We start from the raw sequence: 26,616 nt of genomic DNA on the forward strand, positions 1-26,616 counted from the left end.
GATTTTTTTTTTTTTTTTTTACTCCTCATTCTTACAGAAATAGATTGAGTAGTAATACCAGGCGGTTAATAATTATATAGGCATCTTTTTCTGAAGTTTTCATTTGTTCATATATCATTTTCAATCTAACCTACCTCTGAAAAGGTCAGAGGTTAGACTCCATAGCAAAACTATTAAATAGAATATTAAAAGAGTTTAGTGGTAAGATGTAGGGAGTAACTAGAAAGATGGGCTAATGCAGTTGAGCACAAATTTATGATTGAACTTCCTAGAGACCAGTTCAAAAAGAAAAACAGTTACTTCAAATCCACTACCTAAGAATATACTAATTTATGGGAAAATCCTTTGCAGTGCTGGATGCTGAGCTAGGCCTTCCACCACTTCAGACTGTAAGGAACACCGAATAGCTTAACAGCTATGGCTGTTTATTCAATAAGCTGAATAACATCGTAGCACACATAGAAAATGTATACATTCAAAAAGATGACCAACGCTGTGGGCCGAGGGGACCAAACATAAATACCCATTTTGTGACCACAGCATTCTAGAGGGGAAACCTGATAAAACTGTCTGGAATATCCAAGACCATAATGGTCTTTGAACGTTTCTTTATAAAGGTAAGTGAAGAGATTCCAGGCATGCAGTTTGCTAAAAACTGAGTCAGAAGTAGAAACCAGGGTAATCAATAAGAAGTATGGCCTTTAAATGATTTCTTCACTGTCTTATGCCATCCACGCTTTTGATAGTAGAAAATTCAGGCGTGATGTCACTTGAAATGTAAGAATCCAAGGTTGTTGATTGAGAGCCCTGTGCTTTTTCTTGCCTATTTGTAATTGGCCAAGATTTCTTTTTAATGCCAAAACAAGAACCTGAGTTATTTTCCTCACATGTGCCTTTTACAGTGTTGGGTTTTAAAAAAACTTAAAGTGGGATCACAGGTGTTTTCAGATACCTTCTTTGGATCTGCTCAGACCTTTTAAAAAGTATTTAAATATTTTGTTGAAGTCTTAGGGTTTGACATTACCAAACATGGACAGGTCGAAAGATGAAGGGGTCCTGAGGTCACTGATCCACCAGTCATCTGCCTGTATCATAAAAATAATCTGTGAAGACTCCTGTGAAGTCACTGAGTTATATGGTAACCCAGCAATTCCAGGGGTGATAAGACACTGCCCCAAGTTACAGAATCAACTAGTATGCGGGAGGTCATTAACCACCTAGCTATTGACAAAAGTGTGGGAAAGCTGTCATTTGGGATTTGCCATATTAAGATGAGGCTATTATTTTTGGTAGTCCCGGCCACATGTTTATTGCATGTGTATGAATTAAAATAGTGTTTATCTTTCTATGGGCTGAGACAAGATAGCTTTTACCCATGTGCTTTTAAATTGTATCACAGTGTGGGATACAAGTTCTGAGGGTTTCGTATGAAACCAATTCTGTTGTCAGTCATGTAAGATGGGAATTTTCTGGCAACTCTCCCAATTCTCTCATGAGAAAACGAACCTCTAAAGGAGCATTTAAAGTTAGAGTGGTGACACCATCTAGTACCAATTTATGGATTAAAAAATTGATATTGATCAACGTATAATTTAAAAAAAACGTTTTTTATAGCTAGCTTCTCTGATGGGGCAATGGTCAGTCGGGATGGGCATCAAACTTTGACCATGACTCATAGTAAGAGGTATTTTATATTGCAATCTGGCATACACTTGCACGCAAACACACTCAGACCCATACACACACATGCACATCCACATAGGTGTGGTGAAACAATAATTACTCTTCTCATTCTCTGACATTTCTAGTTTGGTTATTTTATCCCACTACATTGGCTTCATGACCTGCTAATAGTTTGCATCAGCAGTCTCTCACCTTCTTCACAGGGCCTCAACTCTTGAATTTTAGCTGCTAGTGGCAGGGGCAGAATTGTTCCTCTCTGCACTTGGGAAGATCTGTGTCCTTCTCTCCTGGAGTTCTCCTGCCCCTGAGCTTCCTCTTGCAGAGGACTCCTTAGCACCAAGGCCTTGGCACATAATGTTAAGAGAACAATTAGTGTATGTATATATACACACACACATATATATCCATTGCCTATGGAGCATGCTCTGTAACTTGAATTTAGTGAAAACTTCTAACACAGATTTTTATATACCAATTTATTCCTGCAGTTACATTGAATCTACGAAATCTATTGACTTGAATTTAGCACTTTCTCAGTTGTTTGATAGGACTTGGATGACCATTTGAGAAAGATTTTAGGATGAACTGGATCAGGAAATAAAAATGAAAGCATGGTATATTCTGGGGTTCAAATCTAGCTCTCGTCTGCAAAGAATGTTTTAGGGCCCATCCTTTGGGAAGAGAGACACCAGTACATGCCATTTACCTCTGACTGTAAACATTGTTGGGAAAGCCCTGGTTTCTTTACTGTTGTCATAGGAAGAGACTGACTTAAGTAAAGCTTACCTGTGTGGAGGGTCCTACACAGTCTTTCCCTAGAGAGGAGAGATTCAGTACCGAGTAATCTTTGTTCCAGTATCCCTAATGTCAGCCCTCTACTTGCCTCTCTGAAAACATGTGTTAGATGTCTGTCTTTTCTCCACAATTAGTCCTGAGCAATTGGAATGGAAGGGCCCGCTCCTGTTAATTCTGTCATCTGTGCTGGGAGTTGTGATGAGGGGCCATGCACATGACTGACCTTGACTCTCATTCATGGGTCTCCTCCCATGAGCCACCAGTTCAGTCAGAACCAGTTCAGTGGCAGTCAGTGGAGGTTGGCCAAATAATCTGCCACACTAATAGGATCAAATATATGCCGCCATTAACAACTCATAGTGTTGGTTAGTAGCTAATAATATGAGAAAAAACTTTGTAATGCATCACAAAATGAAAAAAAAAACAGGCTAGTAAACAGTATATATGATATAATCCCTGCTATTTTTAAAATAATAAGTGTATGTATGGAGAGGAAAAGTCAAGAAGGATAAACAACATTTTTTTGATGGATTGTCACTGGTGAGTTTCCCTTTAGAGGTTTTCTATATTTTTCATGGTTTTTGCCTTGGTGGTTCTATATTTGTAGTTAGAAAAGCCAGTAAATATATTTTAAAGTCCCTCTTGTAGTGTTATTCCCACTTAAAAATAACAAAGAAGCTAAAAAATGATATAAAATACTGTAAAACATCATGTAAGGAGGAGAGCGGGGTGAGAAAAATAGGTGGCCTTGCAACGAAAAGCCAGGTTGGCCTACATCTGAATCAGAGGTGGTGGCTACAGGAGAGGGCGGCAGGCCCCGTGCATTGGCCTTTTTGCGAGGGAGAGTGACAGTGCCAGCCAGACCCTCAGTGCAGCACCCCTCACCCAACACACACACACACCCGCACACACACACGCGCGCCCTTATGGATTTTCCCCCGTGATGGATGCCATCTGCTGCAGGGTGCTTGCTTCTTGACAGTAATAGTAGTGGACTGTTGAATTAAGCCAGCAAACTTCTTGCATACATTTACATTTTACTGTCTCCTTTAGAGTTTCCCAGGCAGCGGGAATTTTTTCTTCCCCAGGACAGAATGACGCCTCAGGAAGCTGCTGACATTAGGGATTTGCCCTTGGGTGATTTGTGTTTCCACTCGAGACACATCCTTGTCCATCCCTCTGCAGCAGGGCATTGTCCCCTAAGTGGGGTTTACAAGGGTGGTTACCCTAGCTCCACTTGGCCAGGGGCCTGGAAGCACTCTCAGTGCAGACCTTAGTGAGGCAAGGGATGGAACAGGGACCTCGTGCTTTTACCAGCTCAGGGACACAGACCCAGGCCCCAACACCTTTGCTTTGGAGGGCACAGTGTCGCCCCTGGATTATGTCCACGTCGTGCTCCGCCAGAAACCACCAGGAGACAGGCTGCCATGAGGGACCTGTTGGCCTGAGGGGCTGGAGAAGAAGGAAACCATCAGTAACCTTGGAGTATAGAATTCCCGTCAGCTGGTTTCACCTGTAGGCGTGGTGAGAGTTTGCTGTGTCCACAGTTTGTCCTGCTGCTTGGAATTCTCCCCTCCACGCCCGCATGTTTGTAGAATGAAAGCTTCCATTTTTAGCACCAGGACCCCCAAATGTGTTCTTTTCTTTTCACTTGTGAATCTGGGGTTCTTAATCCATCCCATGAAGTAACTACTTCCCCAGGGTTTCTGGATTCTTTTCTCCGAGTTTCAGATTTCAACATTGTAGCCAGAAGGCAGCCACATCCTGGGCTGGATTTGGTTTGCTGTTTGCCAATACTTTGGCAGTGCTGGGAGCACGCTGGTAAATGTGGAGGGATGGGTATTTCGCTGATTATCGTTTTTATTGCAGTCCGTATTTGACCACTGACTGCGTGTTCAAGCTGTGTGCTAAGTGTTTCACTGATACTCCACCATTTGACCTTCACAATGGCACAAGTCAGGAGTGACTCCCAAGACGTCTTGTTGCTGGGGCTGCTTGTCTGAAAGTCCTGTGGGAATTCCAGATCTGCCTTCCAGACCCAGGGCTGCCTGATCCCCAACTGTGCTTGTAACTGCTACACCCCAGAGCTTATTCCAGAAGTTCCCATTTGTTTTCACTCTGATTCTAGAATAGCATCCATATGCGTATATACATCATCCAGGAAAATGTTAGTTTCAGGTGAAATCTAAACTCCTCGCTTTAGTGGTGACCTCTTGTTATGAACGCTGCATCTCACTGTCGTCTGCTGTGTACAGGCTTCTAGGACATGCCCGAAGAACGTTGAGCCAAATGTACACTTTTATTTCTGGAGGGTGTCTTCCTGAAACCCTGCCTCCTCTCCCGCCTAGGCTGCTGGGGTTCATGACATCTAGATCCTAAGAAAGGAAGCTAAGAGTTCTCTAACCTCTTTACTTTGAGTCTTGACCCACCTGCAACCCTCAGCCTCCTGCTTTGTTCTCTCCTGGGACCCCCATGGCCCCTTCTGCCACAGCACCCTGACCCCTCCTGCAAGCCTCCACCATTCTCTTCCCCTCTCCAGAAGGCCAGATCCTCGTGTACCCTGTGCAGGGGGAAGAGTGTTCCCTCCCCTCCACTCTCATTTCTCTGCTGTTTCCAGATGTCATTGCGTGTTCTCGGTGGTCTTGCCACCTTCCCAGGCCCCTGAGCAAAAGGAAGTTTGCAGTGAGGGGTGGCAGGTGGCATGGGCTGCTGCCGATGTTGCATGTGGATGCGGGAACAGCAGTGTCCCTTCACTTCATCACTGGCCTCCACGGACGACCAGCAGCCCCCCAGCTGGAAGTCCTTTCGGGGTGGAGACCCCCTACTGGAAAGACTGCTTCTTCTAATGGGACCTAATACTTCTGATTAATGAGGACTGCCTGCTGTCTGTAAAGTTTAACCTTGAAAGTGCTGCTCTGTTTAGCGTGTTCTCTAAGAATGATGCTGTGGCATTTGGGGTAACTGCGTTTTATAACACCTTAATTAATTTCCTTTTGTTCCTCATGTCACCTCAGATGGTGATTTATTTTTTAACTTGCCAGTGTTTCAGATTCCACCTGGAGTCAGGGAGAAGGGAAGTTCTCATGCTGTGTTCTTTCAGACTCTTAAAACAAGCACCATGAGTAAAATGTCTGCCTTTGATGTGTACAGGTAATTATGTCAGTGATGCATAGTGTGGAATCAGATCCAGTGTGGCAGTCCTTGTAGTGGCTAGAGTGGGAGATTGGGTCTTGGCAGAAAAATAACTGCTGAGACTCACAGCCACAGAGGGACAGGTGATGAACAGACGGGCTCGTGCGAGCCGGTTCTCACCATGCCTGGTTACAAAGGTACATCAGCCGGCAACCACCGAGTGGGTCACCTGCAAGCCTCCCTCCGTGCTGTCCTCATGCCCTTCCACCCCGGTATCGTCCTCAGTGTGCATCAAGAACAGATTGAAGGGGGGGCACCTGGGCGGCTCAGTCGGTTGCACGCCCGACTTCAGCTCAGGTCATGATCTCACAGTTCCTGGGTTCAAGCCCCGTGTCGGCCTCTGTGCTGACAGCTCAGAGCCTGGAGCCTGCTTCAGATTTTGTGTCTCCCTCTCTCTCTCTGCCCCTCCCCCACCCAACTCTGTCTCTCTGTCTCTCAAAAATAAATAAACATTAAAAAAAATAAAAAATAGATTGAAGAAATTAAAAAACAGTATTCAAACCATGAAAGCAATTTAATTGCTGTAGCTATGTTTCATATTTGACTTTAAACCCCCTGGGGTAAAAGAGAATCCCATTCAGCTATGTAATTGTCATTTTCAGGAGGAAGGAAATACATGAATTTTAAGAGAATTCTCTGTGCTCATTGGTACAGAATTGTAAATCACCTATACCTGGGACATATATGGAGCACTGAGAGACACAGGGACCAAAATTCTCGGTCGTCGTCCTGTAATAGAGGCAGAAAGGATTCTGTATGGCTGCTCTTCCCTATGTCAAGGCCTGTCACACAGGACTGGTCCCCCAGGGTCTCCTTCTGTCACGACCCTGGGTTCAAGGTGAATCCTGCCAAAATCAGATGGCACGGGCAGAGTGAGCTTTCCCGGGGCAAGGGGAGAGCCTCATAGGACCAGAGAGGCAGGGAGTGAGGGGAAGGCGTGTGTTCTCCTGTCTCCCTGCGTCCCTCACAGCAGCTGTCAGGCATGCCAGACCTGCAGGATGAGCCTATGACCCAGTGCAAGGACCCCTCCCCACAGCTCACACAGGAGCGGCCTTGCCACTGGCACAGCAAAGCAGACCGCGTGGCCACCAGCTGGTTTTGGAGTTGCAGAGAGCTTTCTGGGAATGTCGGCCACTCCTGGGGACTTTGGCTGGGAGCTGTCTTTGCTGCTGGGACAGTAGGGCTCCAGCCTGCGGGAAGTGGGACTGGGCACAGCCTCATCCCCGTGCCGGCCCAGAGTCAGTGTCCCCTCATTGCCCTGCAGCAACATAAGGTCAAGCCGAGTGAAAATATTGCTGTGAGAGACTGTGTGATAACGGCTGAAGTACACAGGTGACTGGAGGTCCGCTTTGACCCAGAGAGAATGTGGGGGCCCTTAAGAAATAATGGTGTGTCCTTCAAATGGTGTCCTGTAAACATTGGTTTTCTCAGGGTTTTCTGTAGAAGTTGTTGACAATTGAAATTGTGCTTTTACCAGGGCTCTCTGTTCCCCGCTAAGTCTGCCTGCTCTAAAAACATGTTGAGTAGTTGTTGTAGTTGATATCCTAAAAGAGTCTGCATGGCAAAACTAAGAGCCAGGATATCTGTATTTGAATCCTTAGTCTTCCCTTTTCTAGCTTTTACATGGTCTCTCCACCCCTCAGTTTTCCCTACCTGTAGAATGGGGGTAGAGCAGTACCTCCCTCATAGGGTTGTTTGCCGGAATGTTTGAAGTGCTGGAATATTGAAGCCTGGCACACTGTGAATGCCGCGTGTGGTAGGTGTTGCTGTGGTAGTGTTCAAACCTGGGAGCTCCCTCCCAGATGGAGACATTCACACAAGGATGCCTACAGACAAAACCAAACTTCCCTCAGTGACCGTTTCATACCTTCTCAGGAGCTTGGCTCTGCGTGCAGTTCTGCGGCGTGGGGCCCCGTGAGAGCATTTGGGCCTGGAGGATGTTCACGGCAGGTGTGCTGTGGGCTCAGTGTGGCCCCCGGAGGGCCTGGGCTGGAACTTTATGGATTGTTGGTGATGGTCAGCACAAGCGGACTGAAACGTTTCCACAATGACTATGGAAAAGAAATTATAGGAGAACGTTACTTGATAAAATGCTTGAAATTAGAAAACTCCCTACCCGAGATAGATTTCATGTTCAGAATAGTTAATACAAAGACATTCCAATAATAATCTGGATCCATTGAGAACCGGCTGCCTGTTGAGAGCACTCGTGACTCTGACATCAAACCTGGACATGGATGTGAGGAAGAAGCTGGTCTTCTGGGTCCTGCGGGCCTCCCATGTGGATTGGGGGTAATTAGGATGGGGTGAGGCAAGAGCCCAGGACACAGAGCTGTTTCACACACTTTGGAATCATTTCTGCTCTGCCGGGAGGTGCCACTGCCCTCTTCCCTCTTGAGATTCGGCCCCTACAGAGGGGCCTGTCCACCTCCTGTCCGTCAGAGCCCACGGCCAAGGAGAAGTCAATAAAAGTTTCTGATTACTCTTGCCAGCCTTTTGATTGGTGGTGATTGGTGGGGGGGGGGGGAGATTTGCCTGTGCGTTCGTGTGGTGTTTTGGAAGGGAGCTGGCATAAATCTTGACGGGATGTTCAGAAGGTAATAATTTAGTACATGTGGGGTATCATTGCCCTTTGAGAGCTGTGTAGACCATGTTTGCATTTACCCATGCTAGGTTATAGCCCAAAGAGGGATTTTTATTTAAAGTGAAAGCTGGAAGTTTTGATCAAGATAAGTATCTGTTGGTTATAACTGTTTGAAGGCTTTACTGCTGCTTTGATTTCAGACTATTAATCAGATGAGCTCTAAAAGGGGAATTTGCTGAACCACCTTGAAGTCAAGTTATACCCATAGGCCAGGGGAGGCCAGCCTGCCAGAGTGTAGGTTGGGGGGGGCGGGGGTGGTGTCTCTCTCTCTCTCTCTCTCTCTCTCTCTCTCTCCAGGCTGAATTGGGGGTAGTGGTTAAGAAATGGCTAAGAATTAGCCAGTTTAGGACTAATGCTATTATTCATTCTCCCGCTCTTAGCTATTATAACTACTATGCTATTCTACTAACGTGCTTTTAAGATTCTTCTACCAAATCACCTCTTTCACTATTGAACAAGTTGAAATAACTTTTGCTTTTTCTTCTCTTAGACCCCTGATCTTCCAGAAGAATGAACATGTGGCCACTAGTCCTGCATTGGGGGATGTTATTCCATTCAGCATCATTATTCAGTTTTTGTTCACCAGAGCACCCCCTGAGCTGAAATCCCCTTTTCAGGTAATAAAGTAAAGCCAGAACTCTCTTGTGAGTTCTCCCTCCTAAGTCTATAAATACAGAGCCCCAGTCACTGAATGGGTTCCTGGCCTTCTCTTGCATTCCTCAGTCATGGATCTCTGCCTTAGCAGTGACAGATTGCCCACTGCTCAGCGCCCACTCTCAGCAATGGAGAAATTACCCTGGGGAAGCCAGAGTTCACCCTTTAAATATAATGACACAAGTAATTGATTCATAAAGCTTTTTTGATGGAGGCACCATTTCCTCTGCTGACCCACCTTCAACTGACAAATCGAAAAGGTTCCTTGGAGGTCAGGAAGGTGCACCAAAGGCTTGCCGCCTTCCTGCGGGCAGGTGTTCGGGTAATTTCACATTGGGAATCCTTGAGCAGCACTTGCTGTCCTTGACGGACACTGTGTGAACACCCTGTGTCTGCCTGTGTTCCCACCCTGCAGAGGGCAGAATGGTCCCATGCACGCTTCTCCCAGTGGCTGGATGACCATCCATCTGAAAAGGACAGGCTCCTCCTTATCAGGTAAGTCCATGTGCCCCTGGGACACCTGCCTGTTCCAGCACGGCGGGGGGGAGGGCAGGGTTGCAGAGGGGAAGGAGGCCAGGCAGTGCTTGGGGCACTCAGTGGCACCGCCTTGCGGCAGGCCGCCTGCGAGCAGAGGCGCTTGTGTGTGGGACACCCTGCGGTTGCAGCTGTTGGGCACAATGTGCTTTGCTGTCTGTGTCTTTCACTTCCACATCTTCACGTCGCCTGTTGCGCTGTCCCCTGACCGGTATAGCCCTAAGAGCTGTCGCCCTGGTTTTGAAAACCCGTGTCCCCAGTGAAAAGCCCTAGAGCCCCATTTTCTGCTTCATTGTCATGTGTTGCGGTCACTGAATCGGTGGAGCAGAGATATGAGTAAACTTTTAAAAGTAACCGAACGCGATCCAGTTATTAGCAGAAAACAAGGACAAACCCAGCGGCCCTCCGGTCAGTCTCGGCCCAGACGCCCAGGTGCGGGGCGGCCGCAGGAACCGCACACATCAGGTGGCTCTCCCTCAGCGTTCTGCCCTGAAAGTGCTCTCTCCCAAGTCACAGGCCTTCCAGTCACCAAGTCCAAACGGTGCTGCGCTTGCCTTCTCGCTCTGTAGCTTTAGAGTTGAATCAACGCCACTTCCTTCTGGAAATGCCACACTGACTGAACAGTTCACTATGTGCCAGGCCCTGAGGACACAAAGCAGACCAAGAGAAGCCCTTCCCTCCAGAGTTTCTGTGACACCTCTGTCATCTGCTTCCGTTCTAATCTGTCTGGTCGTTTTTGGTTTTTTTTCTCCCTCGGTTTCATTTGCAGAATTGTCTTCTGTCCACTCTTCAAATGGCATCATCTCCCCCAACTTGTGCCTGGCTCTTTTTCTTTCACATTCCGTGTGTGCTTTGGTCCCCAGGTGAGCTCACCTAGACCCCGAGTCTAGTGATCTCCTCTGTCCTCATGGCTCCCAGGCCTGTGACTCACCTTGATTGTCTGGGACCTCAGGCCAGCAGCCTGGCCATCATGTCACTCACAGTCCCACACAGTTCTCAAGCCCAAAGTGTTAAAAATAAATCCTCTTCTCAAATCTGCTCATTTCTCCCAGACTCTCCGTTTCAGTTGGGGTGTCACCATTACCTACTGGCCACTCTAGAAAACCTTTGCAACATCATTCAGCTCCTCTGTCACCCTCGTTCTCCAAATCTCAGTCAGTCGTACTTTTTAAATAGCTCTGGAAACATTCTCCTCTCTCCTGGGGCGTCCTAACACTGTCAGTCTGGGGACCACCACACCGAGCAAGCTTGAGCCTCAGTGCAGAGTAAGGAGCCGGGTTCCCCAGAGCCAGAGTGGGGCTAATGCGGTAAGGTGGTTCTCAACCACACTCGCGTGGCAGATCCCTTTACAGAGTACTGGAAAAGCCTGGTGACCAGGCCACACCCTCAGCTACCTCCAAATCTGCAGGGCTGGGGCCTGGGAAAGGCAGTTCCACAGCACAGCTGACGCTGGGACCCACCGTCCTGGTGAGAGACGCTGCCAGGCAGGCAGCTGTGAGGGGCTGATGAGAAACATGAGCCCCTTGGATTCTGGGAGGGGCATTTGGGGCTCAGAGCCAGGGGCGGGGAGCCCCTGACCCTCCAGAGCCTATGTGAATAAGGAGCAGGTTATCCTGGGCCCCCGCTCTTCTTCCTTGCTCGTCTGTGACTCTCCTCACCCGTGAGGATGCCACATAAGTCTCCTGTGGGTTCCTGTGGCCCGTCAGAGCTGCCCTCGGTCGGGACTCTAGAGTGGAAGAGACTTGACCTGGGCCTAACTCAGATTTGCTGCATCTTTGTGGATTTTAACCCCCGAGTCTCAAAGACTCGCTCAGCCGTGGCACACAGGGTAACGGAGGATCCAGGATTCAGTTAATTGAACAGGGCCCATTTTTGTCTTCTTAGCAAGTTGGAATGAGTTCATCCATGACAGTTGTCCTGCTGTGGGTACATCACAAATCTGTTTTGTTTTGCTTCTCTTTAAAATGTCTCCTGAGTGATTTCATCGGTAGTGCTGTTGCTAAGCCTATATTTAGCAACTGAAAATCATGCTCAGAAATACTGTCATGCTTTTTAAATAAGGCCCATCCATCACTCTGCACATGTCTGATATCAGAACCTTCAAGCCCCAGGCAGAAAACCGAGCCCTCCTTGGGGGATTCCAAAACACCATGCTCCTGCTACAGTCCAGGCTGCTGGCAAGGAGGGAAGCTTTGTCCTAGAGAATGTTCTCTCTTATCTGTTACTGCAAAACTAATTTTGTGCCTGCATACTGAAGCACCACTGGGTGAACTCCTTTCCCCTTTGGATAAACCCAGGGTGAGTATTGCTCTTTAAGTGTCAGTAGATTCGTTCTGACTTTTGGGGCAGACCTTGCCGCGTGCCCCTGCACTCCCCCTGGCACACTGTGTTAAGTTGTCATAAATAGGCCAAGTCGAGGAGAGTTACTGCTGCTCAGTAAGTGGCAAATAATGAACTCTCTTCCGCCTTCCTTTCTGCTTCCTTTTGACACCAGAGCTTTCTCTAGAGCATGAGTGGATATTGGTCACATTCATTTTAAAATCAGACTAATCACTGACTCCTGGGGCCAAGCGGTGTAAGCGGGAGAAAACTGTTCGTCCTCTGCCCCCACCAGGCAGGTGCCGCGGACATGTGCGCCCCCAGGGACATAGGTGACAGCCGCGGGGGAGCGCCTGTGGCTCTATGGGTGTTGAGTGAGGACTGGCTCCTCAGTGCTGCAGAACTCTGGATTCCTGCAGCCCAGCAGCACCTCTTCCGCTCGTAGCCCTGCCCTCCTCTGCTCTTCCTCTGTCTGTCTGCGTTGAACACCTGTTTTACAGTGTCGGAAACATTTACGAGCCCTATTTGCCTGTCAGACCTTTTATCTGTGCATCTATGACACAGTTGTCGGTGCCAGATGCGTCCTGAACCCTTTGCCCTCCTGCCTCTCAGGGCCTGCAGGCTGAGAACCCTTCTGACTCCTGTGCGCTTCTGCAGAACGGCGGGGTCCCTGTTGATGAGAGTTACGTTCAGTCTCTCCTCCCGGTATCCCTGCGGCTCTAGGCACCTTTATTTCTGGGGATTAGGTGCCCGAGATGGGACCAAGAGGGAGGATGGAGCCCAGGGGAGGCAGGGACTTCCCTGCCTGGGAAGGCACATGGTAGATCTGGGAGCCATGTATGTATTTCCGTATGAAGCACACTGATAATTCATGCCTGACAGAAATGAATTTTGTGTTCCATAAAGACCTCTACTTGAGCAGTGTTGCCATGTTACCACAAACCATTCCTCTACTAATTGTGCAATTCCTGAACGACTTTTTTCTTTCAATAAGGGTAACTTTAACCATCTGCTTATTTTGATTACAAACGCGAGTTGAGACTAACTCTTACATAATGCCTGGCCTGACTTCCAAGAAAGCTGAGGTTGTGCTCAAGCGAATGAAGTTATTTAATAATTGCTTGAAAATCTTGTGCTGATTTTACGTGGGAGGGTAGCTTGAATCTGTTTTTCTCCCCGTAGTTCTGATGGTGTTTTTCATGAATACCAAAAAAACAAACTCATTTCTGAACTTTCTCCTACATATTGTGTAGTTTACATAAGGTCTTATCCTTTTGATGCAAATGGAACTGCTAAGTGGATTTTTGGTTCATTTATTAGATAAAATGGATCTAATTCATTCACTACAGACTGATTGCAGTCTCTGCACATTTCAGTGCATTAATTTGTTAGACTGATCCTTACACACCATGTCTCAAAGACAGTTGGAGCCCTTGGGGGATTTCTCTTCTATGTATGAATCTGCAGGGGCTACATTTTGGGAGTGGGGTGATTGCCCAGGATGCCATAGCAACTTGAAAAGTATTACTAAAAGCAGTAAGTTTTTTCATAAGGAAATAGTTTCATTAAGGTTCAGCTCTGACATGAACTAAGGCATCTCACAAAACATTATTTTCTAAGAGCATTAAATTCCATTTTTCAATTCTGTGCTGCTTTTGAGGATCTTACAATCACGTTTCTCCTTTATTCATTTTCTTCTTCACACTTGTCATTACTTTTCATTACGGATTATCTTCCTGTATTTCTAATTCATTTTTTTAAAATTCATTGATCATGCATTTGTCAAGCACTAGGTCCTGGGGCTGCACAAAGGAACAAAACAGCCCCAACCCTCCAAACTAAGTTACGATCTTTAGAGGAAACTCACCACGGAACAGATACTTGCAGCGTAATAGATACTCAAGTACAAAGTGATGACGCCCTGACGGAAGTGTGAACCTGCTGGGTTACGTGGAGACCCTCAGGCTGTCTGGAAGCCTGGCGGGGAGAACAGTGAGCACTGTTAGAAAGGTCCCTCCGTGTTCCTGGAAGAGCGCCAGGTGCTTCCCAGCACTGTCTTCCCATTCCCATAGCTGCATGGTGTAGGTGTCCTTCCCAGTTGGCAGACGAGCAGACAGGCTCGAAAGGTGGCCCGGATCACACTGTGAGGCAGTGGGGCCGAGCCTGATAAACCAGCTGTGCTTCCTAAGGAAGGGCCTGCCGCTCCCTCCGCATAGCTGATCTACGGTGGCCACACCCCGAACAGAGCCTGCGATGCGGGCTCCCACGAAGCTACAACCATTGATGCAGAAGTCCTGGAACTTTCCACAAATTCTCGTGACTCCCAAGTGGTTTCTTCTGTGCTGCCAGGAGTTAGGCTGTATCAAAAAGAAGGCCTGAGTACTGGCCCCTAGGAAAGGGCTCTGCAGGGACAGCACAGAAGGACATTCCAAGCATTCAGAAGATGACGGAGAAAGGTGTCTCAGGAAGGAGAGAGTCAGCGTGGTCGGAGAGAAACCATCCCTTTTGCAGCCTTGCCTTGTTAGGCAGAGACCGTTTTTTTCAGTGATACACACAGACGTCCCAGCTCTCTCCGGGTCGGCATCAGGGTTGGGGTGAGAGTCATGAATGGGGTGAAACTGCTCTGTACGTGTGTAGGTAACACAAACAATGGAAACTGATGATTTGAAGGTCTTTTTAGGCCACAGCAAACTATCTAGAACCCAGTAGTAGCACAGGCAGGGTCGGGGGAGGTGGATGATGAAGCTGGTGCTCGGTGGGTTGTGAATTCATCGCGTGACAGGCACCGTGCATCAGAGCCACCAGCAGGGGCTGAGACCCCGCCTCTGAGGCGACAGCAGTAATTGGTGCCCACCTGGCAGGATTCAAAACAGAAGCAAAGGGGAGAGGAGGGACTTGGGTGTGGAAATCTGTAAGGTGGATTAAAGGAGGACTTTAGATAGAGACCTTTGGAGATGATGGGGCCCTTTGTTGAAATAGGGGAAGATGAGCACAACACTACCCTAAGGGAGTTTTATCACCCAAGTCTCTTTTCTTTTTTGGTAGACTTCGTTTTTGATAGCAGGTTTAGTCTCCCAGCAACAGTAGAGGGGGTTCAGAGAGTTCCTATCCACCCTCAGCCTCCCCCGTTAACATCGTCCCCCATGGGTGGTCCGTTGTTCTAGTCGATGAACCCACCTTAACACATCATCGTCACCCAGAGCCCCTAGTTTCCATTAGGGTTCTCTCTCGGCGTTGTACATTCTGGGGGACTGCCTGTGTGATAGGCAAGTTTGAAGGGTACCTGAAAGAAAGCAGATCATGCTGCCCAAAACACAGATGGAAACAAGTCAGGAGGGAGGTCACGGTGGAAATAAGAGACTGGGTACTCAGTTATGCATTGCGGCAAGGGCTGTGACGTGGCTGGCGGGGTGGAGGGCTCTATAGAACCAGCGCTAATCAACACATCTGAGCAAGAGGCAGTCTGCTCAGTGTTTGGGAGCAAAAAAACCAGTTAAGAATCACAGAGTAGGTGGGACTTGAGACTGAGTATGTGGGCTGAGTAATGGTATTATTAACTTATATCTTCATAGAAACACTCTAACCTCCATGTGAAACTTCAAGAAAACAGTACGATTATGACAAAATTATTATACTTGTAAATAGACTAATAATGAAAAAATTTTTAACCATTTTCTTTAGCTCCAATTAAACATCCAACACTTAAACCATCTGGCTCAGAGATTGGAAAACTTTCTCCATAAAGGTCCAGATAGTAGATATTTTAGGCTTTGCAGGCCATATGGCCTCTGCCTTGACAAGTCCTGTCAGCCATTGTGGTGTGAAAGCCACCAGAGAGTAGATGAGCAAGCAGAGCACTGCACTTGGCCTCTGGACTCCCAGATCCAATTGTGGACTCCCAGATCGAATTTAGGAGAACATCATAAATTTTAACCGGCCGGGACCACATACTCCTCATCACCCAATTTGCCAAAAAATCTGAGCCCAAGAGCTATACAACCCGTGGGTTCATACTCTCCTCAAATACAGGAATATAACCTGCCTTCCAGGGTTCCCTGTGTGGGGAAGAGCCCCGGACCCCAGCGATCCCCAGTGGGCCTTTCCACGGTGTGGGGCTCCCCCTTGTGAGCTCCGTGAACAAGCGCAAGCAAGCTGCAGGAGGCTCTTCCCAAGTCTAACAGGGAAGGGAAGAGAAGGGAAACTGAGAACATTGGCGACCAGAGAGCCCGTGACCACTGAGCACAATGCAGACCCAGAAATGTTCCTAGATTTCCACATTCACCATAGTAAGAGTAAATTTTTGAAGGCTGTTGGCCACCTAGCCTGTGGAGCTGGGCATAGCAATTCCAGAAAAGGGCTTGTTTTAAATATCGGTACCCTCTAAGTGGTTTTATCTTTTATATCATTTTTTGACATTGTTTTCATTTTTGTTTTCAGGGGAGCTTTGGAAGCCTACGTTCAGTCAGTAAGAAGTAGAGAAGGCAAAGAATTTGCACCAGTTTATCCCATAATGGTTCAGCTGCTTCAAAAAGCTATGTCTGCTCTTCATGAATAACTTGAAGTATTTCTTACTCTTCGTCGTGTGCTGACCCGATTCAAGGTTGGCAGCTAACCTAAGTAACATGTTCTAGAGAACAGCTCCCATCCACTGTTTTAAGAATGTAATTGACCTCTCCATATTTCCTATTGATCTTCTGCCTTACCTCGTTAGCCCTTCTACCTTAAGTAGCATAAAATGTCAAAATAGGTTTGTCATCACCAACCTTCGAACTCCATGGGCTTGATTTTTCCAGAAAGACATCCAACTCTTTTTTCCACCCCCCTCCTTCCAGGCTTTTTCTATGAGACCAGCTGAAATTTCTTTCCCATTACATAAGATTCCCCCTGCATGTGTACACACATCCTAAGTCCCCACTGCTTTTTAAGGGCTCTGATCAAGTTACATAAGTACCCTGCCACTCCCCACTTACCTTCGTCCTCACTAGATCAATGTGTGGCCCTAGAATCACGGTGGAAGCTTTAGAAAATCCTGATGCCCGATTTGTACCCCAGATGGAACACATCTGAGGGTAGGAGCCAGGCATGAGTATTTTTTAAAAACATGCCCAGTGGTTTCCAACATGCAACGAAGTCTGGGAACCACAGGCTTACCCCAAAGCGAAGACGTAGGGTTAACTGTTGTTTAGGTATGTTCTAGTGTATCTTTAATAAAGACAGAGCCATGCTGTCTTTATACTCCGTGTGTTATTTTATTAAAAGACTGTGGGGCCTGTTTCACTTTGTAAGATGTTGAGTTAAAAATAATCTTTAGTCTACAAAGATTCTTACAAATAGGTCATGTAGGTCCTTGTTTTTCTATTGTCCTTGCTCTATTACTAACATTTTGTTTTTAATGCTTAAAAACCCCATCAGCAACTTCTGAATAGATCTTCCATGCCCTGAACCTGTTATTGTGACCACTCAAATTCAGTCAAGTTCAATCAGCAGAAGTCAGAGATAAACAATTTTTTTCCATTTTATTTGAAATAATATACAAGAATATAGTGTGCAAAATTTAGGGGCAACATCATGAAGAAGTGTAATGAACTGAAATCGATTTTACAGCTGTGATTCCTAACCAGAAACACCACTTGGTAAGTAACGTGAAAAGCCATGATTGTAGCTCAGAGCAAAAGCAGCGTCTCGCCCAGGGACTTGCTCTCACCTCAGACAGCTGGAGGAAAAGTAAAGTGCACGTGTTGCACTGCAGTAAGTGCAAAGTCTGCCCCCACCATAAAGATACGATGACAAAGAAGATATTTAAGATACGTGGCTGAGGAGATACAGAACACAAAGTTAAAAAATACAACGATGTCAACTGTTAATAGCACCATTACAGTGACTATATCCCAATGCTATTAACTAACTTGACCTTGGCCCGGGCTTGGCCTCCGCTGGAAATGACGGATGGGTGCTGCCACCTGGTGCAAGACTCCGCACGCCCGGGGTAGCGGCAGCAGGCGGCTCTCACGTTGGGACACTGACGCCATCCACCCACCACACGTGCCGGCAGCCGCTTGGCACTGGCCGGACTAGAGCTCCCGTGTTTGGCACGGCCCAGCGTGTGGTGGCTGTTCAGGGAGAGGCCTGTTCCCAGCTCTGTTTCATCCCGTTATGTATACAATACAGATTAATAAGCAGTAAGGAGCCAATGTATAAACAGCAGTTACATATTTTTAAATTCCCCTTTTGTACAATTTAAAATAAAACATGTATACACTCTCCTCTCTTTCTACTGTACTTTAGCACCACAGGATATCAATTTTCAAGCCTATATTACCTGATAGACATATACGAAGTTTGGAAGAAAAATAAGGCAATTTGGTTTACAATGTTGATAGTTTTAGCTTACTTAATGCTCTAATGGAGAAAGCAAATCCTCACTCATATTATTAAATCATTTCAAGACTCATTGCTATCGGTATCTTATGGTCACACGAATTCAGGACGAATGGTGACACCTTGGTCTTCTTAAGCCCTTCCATGGACAGTCAGTGTTTATGTAACTACAGACTTCAGAACGAGCGTCGTGGCTTAATGCTGTTGTGAGCCCTGTGGAGAGAAAATTTAGAACTCGGTGAATGTGTATAAATCGATATCTAGTAATTCTACAAATGAGAACTAAGAGAACAGAATGTTTATAAGCTTCCTGTTTAAAAAAGATCACTTTCTCAAAGGGGATGATTTTTTTAAGTTTGCTAATACCCGATGACTAAGCATCTAGAAAATGTATGACAACGGCAAGAAGAGACGGATTAGGAGGAGCAGAAAAGAAAGGGGATCCAGGCTAAGTCCTACCACACGGAAGTCTAAGGTAATGAAGAACTTCACAAACCCAGTTCAGCCACCCTCTTGTGCTGGAGTCTGACTACCATCTACTTGTTTACAAGAGATTCTTGAAAAACGTGTGAGTGTGAACTACATGTTACTATTAAAAGACCTAGGCAGAATGAACTGAAGACCTCCTCGACCAGCCCTCCTGCTGCAAAGGACTATCTTCCCTTTGTTTTTGTTATTTTTTAAACTTTATTTGAGAGCGAGAGTACGAGCAGGGGAGAGACAGAGTATGCACTGACAGCATGGAGCCCGACGTGGGGCTCGATCTCACACATCGTGAGATCATGACCTGTGCCGAAATCAACAGTCGGGCGCTTAACCCACTGATCTAAAAATACAACTTAAGGGGTGCCTGGATGGCGCAGTCGGTTAAGCGTCCGACTTCAGCCAGGTCATGATCTCGCGGTCCGTGAGTTCGAGCCCTGCATCGGGCTCTGGGCTGATGGCTCAGAGCCTGGAGCCTGTTTCCGATTCTGTGTCTCCCTCTCTCTCTGCCCCTCCCCTGTTCATGCTCTGTCTCTCTCTGTCTCAAAAATAAATAAATGTTAAAAAAAAAAAATTTTTTTTAAATACAACTTAAAAGATGCTAGTCTAGTCAAGGAAATGTTCTAAGAATCAAGTCCATCCGAGGTTGATTATGGTATGAACTCATTTACAAGAGTCTTCCTAGGCTTTTCTATTTCTTCTCCTTCTTGAGGTTTTTAATCTAGAAATTCTGTGCAAACGTCAGAAGGCCCCATGAAGGTTAATGTGCCCCACGCTCCTTAGCCCCTGCCCAATCAAGAAAGGCTGTGGAGACATGCCACCCCAAGATCAGAGAGATTTCTAATAGTGTGATAATGAGTTAGTAACACCCATCTTTCAACCCAACTAGAAATACTACCGTTCCAAAGTTATTTTTCCACCTTAATATTTCTGCCTAAACACACTTCTTAAGCATGTCTGAGAGTTCTACTTTCCATACTAAAAGAGTAGATGGCACTTAGTGATTAAAAAAAAGCAGCCTGCCTTACATGATGGTATAAACACATTATTAGGTTGTGAAGTGTAAAAAGGCTGAAAAACAGCCTCAACACCACCTTTTAAAGGTTATAACAACTGCTGCAACATGCCAGTATAGTTATGGGGAGAAGTCAAGATCTTTTTGAGCAACTAGTTGTTGAAACATACTGAATTGGTTCTTTTCCTTTTCCAACAGTCAGGATTTAAACGTTTTTGTTCTTCAGCCAAAGCCTTTGCTTCTAATGTATACATCCTTCTCTCTTCATTCTTCATTTTCTTCCACCTGTCACCAAGGATCACACTTATGGCTCTGTAAAATAAATATTGACACAATGCTGAAGGCAAGAATTTCTCGTAAGACGCATGCATGTCAAGTGCTGCTACTTCAGGAAGATATAGAAAGTTAGCTACTTCAGGAAGATATAGAAAGTTAAAAGAAAAGAAGGCAAAAATCTTGTCCAACAGAGAGAAGGGAAAAGGCCAAGACTACGGTAGTCATTTCCAGTAAAATCTCAAGTCCTATGGGCCCATTCATCATAATCTTGGCAGTTATAAAGCCTCCTGGAATACTGCCAGTATTTTCCAATTGTCCAGAGGCATCTAAAATGGCTAAATATTCAGTGTCCTACAGAGCTTAAAGAGAAAGTTAAGTATTTCAAAGAAATGGTTTAAATTACCATTGGAACTATCCTAGTATATTGGTTCCTTAAAGATGCTAAGGTATTAAGGCAGTGTTCAGTATCAGCAGCATGAAGTATTATAAGCTATTCTTGCTTTCTGTTTGTACCCGTAACCCATCAAATAGTTATGACCAAAGTCCCATTCGTTCATGCAACCATAGTAAAAATGTGGTGGGCATTAACTCTGCACAGCTTACCATTTACCCTCCTAAGACAACACCACATAAATCCTAGGTGATACTCGTACTTGAGAAAATCGGATTAACTCAAAGGGAAAGAAGTCAAACTGGATAAAACACATCATGACAAATCTGAAGCTGTTTCCTATTTATATTTGTTAATCTGCTCCCAAACCTAGCAGAAAATAGTCTCATCCAGAACATGCAGACAGAAACCATTTTCCTTCTGTGAAGAGCTTTTAACCATTAATTTCATGACACAAAACAAAAGGCGGTACATGCTGTGTGAAGTATATACGAGGGATTTTAGTGACTGATGGGGAAGCTAGAGGCAGGCATCTGAACCTCAGAAGAATAGTAACCACAGCTCCACTACTTAACAAGAAATTAAATACGTACTAGATACGTATGTACATTTTCCAGTAAGTCCATGCAATTAAATACTATTATCTTCCTTTAGAATAAAAACCAGTTTTTACAGTCTTTGGGTTAAAGGTACCACATAATGGTCAACACATTTACCAGTTAAACTGGTAAAAAATATTTAGGTATCAATTCCCAAATCACAAGTGCATTTGGTTGGAGACGTTTCTGTTTTTAAAATGTAAATACTTAAAAATGAATAAGCTCATAGGAACAGTTTAGTGGTTGCCAGAGGCTAGGGGTGGGGGCTGGACGAAATGGGAGAAGGGAGTCAAAAGGTACAAACTTCCGGTTATAAAACAAGGAAGGCCCTGGGGACGAGGTAAAGTGCACAGGTGTACTGTATGGTACTTTCGAAAGTTGTGAAGAGTAGCTCTTAAAAGTTCTCTTTATGTGAAAAATCTGTAACAGTGTGGTGATAGATGTTAAGTAGATGTTGTGTGGAGAGGATTTTACGGAATCTACAAATATCACATTACGTTGACCTGAAACTGTCAATTCCCTCTCCCTCTATCTTGCGCTCATGAGACATTCAGACTCGAATTCAAAAACTCAATTATTTTATGTGGAAAATCACATGACTTTGCTCATGCTATCAAGGGTAAATCAAGGGTAATGGGAGACAGTTTTGATGGTCAGGAAACTAAGGAGATTGGAAGAAGTCATTTCAATGCTTTGAGAGGAAGTGAGCGCTAAAGGACTCAGATGATCGAGGAGTACAAACAAGCAGGGCAGAAAGGACCAGTGTGGATTTCATCCGTGGGCTATCACTGATGCCACCTGTATGTTTAGTCTCTGGCAGTTTGTAGTAACTACTATGAGTGTCAAAAAGACTACAAACCGCCAATGCCTGCATCTTCCACAGTACGACACAGGCGTAGAGGAGGGACACTTGCGATCTGACACGAGAAACTTTTTCTATAAAGATAGGACAGTCAGAACTGTGTCTTCCAACAGGCAAATGACAATGTTATTTTAGAAGGCAGACCCTTACCCACCCAGGTGACCGAATTATCCCTCTAGGTATCATAAAATAGTTACCCATGAAGCTAACTTTTGAAAGTCAACCTAAGAAAACAAGAATTCGATCAAAAAAGCTACTGAGCGAGAAGTTTACTTAACTCCCAGTTCCTGTGAACTGCACAGAAGAGTTCACTATTAGATTCACAAATAGAATTTTTACCTGTTATCTTTCCCTGGATACATCTGAGTATATTCAACTCTGTATTTTTTGGCAAAAAGCATGAAGGCATTCATTGGTCTTTTGCACTTGTTAGGAGAAGTGGCACTTGCAGTCCCTGAGCTGTGGTTTTTGTCGGCTTTAGCATACAAAGAACTGGGAGAGAGCTGTGATGACCCCGATGAGCCACAGGTCTTACTAAGTCCAGATCTTGCAAAGTCCTGGCCTCCAGGCCCCCCACAAGACAAAGATGCACGACGCTGACGAGCCATACTGCTTAACACGTAGACTGCAGAAGAATCCATAGGTGTGAAGTCATAGCTTAAAAAAAAAAAAAATTAACATGGTTTTAATTCGATTTGATTATCTGATTTATAAAAACTGAAAACACTTTTTTTTCCCCTGTACGATGTTTAACCACCTTCACCATTGACAGTTGCTTATAAGATGAAAGCTTATATATGCACTAATAATTTTTTTTAATCTGCACAGAGTATAAAAGATTTCAAGCCCCCCAAAAGAAAATCCACGTACTTTATTTATAGCAAGTACCTCCTCCAGATCCCCCACAACCCACTTAATTACTACTTCAGATTCACTTTTTGAAAAATTTGACAATCTGATTTCTTGGCCTACAGAAGCCTAAAGCTAGAAAACTAAATTGGACTGGCAGGCGTAAACAAGGCCTAGGACTAGTTGCTATGCAAGACCGAGTGTTGGGGAAGGACAGTCCAGAGTGACTGAATACAACTAAAAGCACTTAAAATTTTTTGTTTGTTTAGGTCAAAACAGTCAAACATACATCAATCTCCCCTGAAGGCCATCCATCTATTATAACACAGCTTAGTAACTTAAGAGTAAAACCTCACATTGATCAGGCAAAGCCCTATTCAGTATATGTTCAGTTTACACAGGCACGGAAATAAGCCATCCATCCATATTACCTTATCTTCCCAACAAGCTTCATTATCCTCTCTTTGTATAAAGAAACAAGCTAAGAAAGAAAAAGTATTATTCAGCCAAGGCCATGCAGCTACTAGATCCAGACCCAGATTCGTCCACCTCCAAAGCCCTAGGTTTCCTCACCAAAACCATGGTCCTCCACCTTGCCACTGGCTAACGTCAGGGTGAACACACAATAGATTAACTGAAAATATTACGTGAGAAGTAGAGCTGGTGTAGACAACAGCCTAAAGATTACACCGGTCAAAAGATTTCTTTTGTTCCAACTGTGTTCATGCCTACTGCTTCTACTTTTTATCTTAACAGAAAGCCTTTTATTCTAAATCCAACCCCTACTTCTCTCCCTGAAACAGAAATTCTGATAATACATGAAAACAGGTTGATACTAACTACAGAAACAGTATCTACCTAAAGGTAAAGCAATAGGAGATTATGAATTATTCCAGAAACAGATGGAGAGAACTAAGTGCATGAAGCCCATGCCAGTCACCACACACAATAAAAATGACTTCTACCAATTATCAACCACACAACATGTGGGTTTTTTTTTTAAAGGTATTACATGAAATAAATATGATGCCAAAATCATCTAATCCATACTCAGCAGTCAGGATTATGTCAAAGAAACAATTTTTGCTATCTCGATCCCCTCCCATATATAATTTAGAAAAACAAAACTAAAACATTATAATTGAAACTGACACAAAATTATTAATCTCCACTGAAGTATTCATTTACAACTTGAAATACCAAAAGATTTAAATAGAAGCAAGCTAATTACTGAAATTTGAAAACTCTACCATCTAGTGGTACAAATGTAACTCTTCTACTTCCATTATGGATACAACGTAAAAGTAGTTTGAAATATTCAATCACAGAATTCAGATTTTGATATGACTATAGCATTAAAATATTACACAGAATGTCTAAAACAAAGCTTTACCTTTACCACACTCAATTCTTTCTCCTTGGGGTGCCCAAGTGACTTAGTTGAGCATCTGACTTTTGGTTTTGGCTAAGTTCAAGCCCTATGTCAGGTTCCACGCTGACAACACAGAGCCTGTTTGAGATCCTCTTTCTCCCTCTCTCTGCCCCACTCACACACTCTCTCTCTCTCTCAAAATAATACACTTTAAAAAATTTTTTTAAAGTTCTCTACCAGTAGTTCTGAAACGTGCCTTGTTTCATGCCTCCACTTTTTCTCCCTGCCATTCCTTAAGCTCAAATACCCTTTCCCACATTCACTAATGTTTATTCTTTTTTCTATTTTTTTTAAAGTATATTTATTTTTGAAGTGGGGGGGGGTGGAGAGGAAGGGAGGGGCAGAGAGAAAAGAGACAGAGAATCCCAAGCAGGCTCTGAGATGTCAGTGCAGAGCCCCGTGCAGGGCTCGATCCCACAAACTGAGATCATGACCTGAGTCAAGATCAAGAGTTGGAGGCTTAACCGACCAAGCCATCCAGGTGCCCCCCTAATTTCTATTCTTTTTTTTTTTTTAATTTTTTTTTAACGTTATTTATTTTTGAGACAGAGAGAGACAGAGCATGAACAGGGAGGAGCAGAGAGAGAGGGAGACACAGAATCTGAAAGGGGCTCCAGGCTCTGAGCTGTCAGCACAGAGCCCGACGTGGGGCTCAAACTCACGGACCGTGAGATCATGATCTTAGCCGAAGTCGGACGTTTAACCGACCAAGCCACCCAGGCGCCCCCTAATTTCTATTCTTAAGAGAAAAACTCCACAGTAGTGTTGTGTCTATTAACCATAGTCACACTCACTTTAATCCTCCCTTCAACATTATCCTTGTACAGATTTTTTTTTTTTTTTTTACAGAGCCATGGAAAAGTTCATTGATTTATCCCAGCTTCCACAACAAATCGGCAAAGCTAGGATCTGAATCCCCGCATCCTAGCTCCAGAGCACCTACCAGGCCACATCTCTCAATCAGCACACACCACACCGTACACATTTACTAATCCATTTCCTTCTCTAGACTGGAAGCAAAGAAGCAGGCCCATGTCTTAACAGATTCTAAATCCCCACGCCCAACACATACACTAGGCTCTCAAATTCAAATATCTGATGACTAATGAAGAGGTGAAAAAAGTTCTGCAGAACATAATAATGTAAAATTTTAATTGGGTTCAGTCCCCACCTCTTCCACCTACTAGTAGTATGACTTGGACAGAGTAAATAAACATCTAGCCTCAGTATACTTATTTCTAAAATGAACTGAACACATGCCATGTAGTGTGGCTGAGCTGACAGAACAGTGTCTACAAAACTCAGGGCAGAGGCTGGCACATAGCAAGTATTCATTGGGGTATATATTATTATTACTGTAGAAATAGCCGAGATTGATTGATAGAACACAAAATTTGGAGTCTCGAAAGGATACAGACTTGAATCTTGGTTCTGATACAAATGGCTGTTTCTGGTTCCTTAAGCACCGTCCCCTCCCCCACCGCCGGTAAAGTGAGGCTATAATCTCATAGGATTGTGAAGATTAAGTACGTTAACACATGTACAGCACCTGGTACACACTGGACACTCAGGAGTTAAATTCTATCACTATGTACAGCACCTGGTACACACTGGACACTCAGGAGTTAAATTCTATCACTTGAACAGAAATGCTAAATTCACAAAGTCAGAAGTGACAGTCTGAAACCTGCCTGATGCCCAGAAGACTGGCCTCAATTGTGTCTGGAATGGGCTTCTTCAAATCATACTCTCACTTAAAAGCTTCCTTTCTACCAACGAACTATAAATTGTGTTTAAAAGCTCATCTATGGCTGACTTCTGGTCCTTACCAAGGTAAAATCTAATCAGATGTCCTTCCCTGTACAGCAGGACCCAGGAGCTGCCCCCAAATCCCCAGACTGTCCCTGGGAACCGATTCTGGGGTTCCCTTTTGGACAAGTGTTTCTTCCTGCCTTCCTTCCCTTTCTGGCCCTCCTTATAACAGACAGCACTTCCCTTAACCTGCCAAGTCACAATCTAATCCACAATGAAAATTCAGTCAATTTCATGCTTTTCAACTCTGTCATGCTCTTTTCTCCTGGATGAAACTGCCCATTTTCCACTCCTTAATGGGGAGCAGAAAGTCACTCCACAGGAAAATGAGACCAATGTCCAAGGTCATCTTAGGGGTGACTGCTATTCAGTATGACCAACTAATGAGAACCTACCGTCTTGGAAAAAAAATTAGGTAGGTTAGTGTTGTTTTTGCTTAAAAAAGGTTTTTTACTATGCAAAACTTAGTATGTAAAAAATGTATTTAACTTTTATGTTATAAAGTATACAAAGGAGTGAACCCACAACCTAATTAAGAAATAGACTATTTCTACTCTCACTAAATAGTTCCACATTCGCCACCCCCAGAGATAACCACTCTCCTGAATGGTTTATCATCCCCTTACTTTTTTCAATATTTTATTATAAAAATAATGCATTATTCATAAAGAGAACATATAAACACTATAGTGTTAATA

The 26,616-nt window shown here is 44.7% G+C and overlaps 2 protein-coding genes across 5 annotated transcripts in view; one reads left to right on the forward strand and one right to left on the reverse strand.

The window, feature by feature from the left end:
- The window catches only part of COG5 (component of oligomeric golgi complex 5), a 322,331-nt gene extending 296,668 nt beyond the window's left edge, over nucleotides 1–25,663 (forward strand). The window contains exons 20-23 of one of the 3 annotated variants that reach the window (XM_047095454.1): nucleotides 8,805–8,931; nucleotides 9,384–9,463; nucleotides 16,259–16,421; nucleotides 24,956–25,663. In XM_047095454.1, coding sequence (XP_046951410.1) covers nucleotides 8,805–8,931; nucleotides 9,384–9,463; nucleotides 16,259–16,376 — 325 coding nt within the window. In that variant the 3' untranslated portion in view covers nucleotides 16,377–16,421; nucleotides 24,956–25,663. Of the gene's footprint in view, nucleotides 1–8,804; nucleotides 8,932–9,383; nucleotides 9,464–10,271; nucleotides 11,182–16,258; nucleotides 17,448–24,955 lie in introns of those variants that run through there. The other 2 variants (XM_047095453.1, XM_047095455.1) reach the window with 2 other exon arrangements.
- HBP1 (HMG-box transcription factor 1) overlaps nucleotides 17,312–26,616 on the reverse strand; it is a 30,542-nt gene continuing 21,237 nt past the window's right edge. For both annotated transcript variants that reach the window (XM_047095457.1, XM_047095456.1), the window contains exons 9-11: nucleotides 22,165–22,482; nucleotides 19,868–20,009; nucleotides 17,312–18,412 (exon numbers count right to left, since the gene is read on the reverse strand). In XM_047095457.1, the coding sequence (XP_046951413.1) occupies nucleotides 18,395–18,412; nucleotides 19,868–20,009; nucleotides 22,165–22,482 (478 nt within the window). In that variant the 3' untranslated portion in view covers nucleotides 17,312–18,394. The remainder of the gene's footprint in view (nucleotides 18,413–19,867; nucleotides 20,010–22,164; nucleotides 22,483–26,616) is intronic.

This window comes from Lynx rufus, unplaced genomic scaffold (genome assembly GCF_022079265.1).
Source record: "Lynx rufus isolate CCGP_SWC_20201006 ecotype Redwood Valley unplaced genomic scaffold, mLynRuf1.p SCAF_4, whole genome shotgun sequence".
NCBI lineage: Eukaryota > Metazoa > Chordata > Mammalia > Carnivora > Felidae > Lynx > Lynx rufus.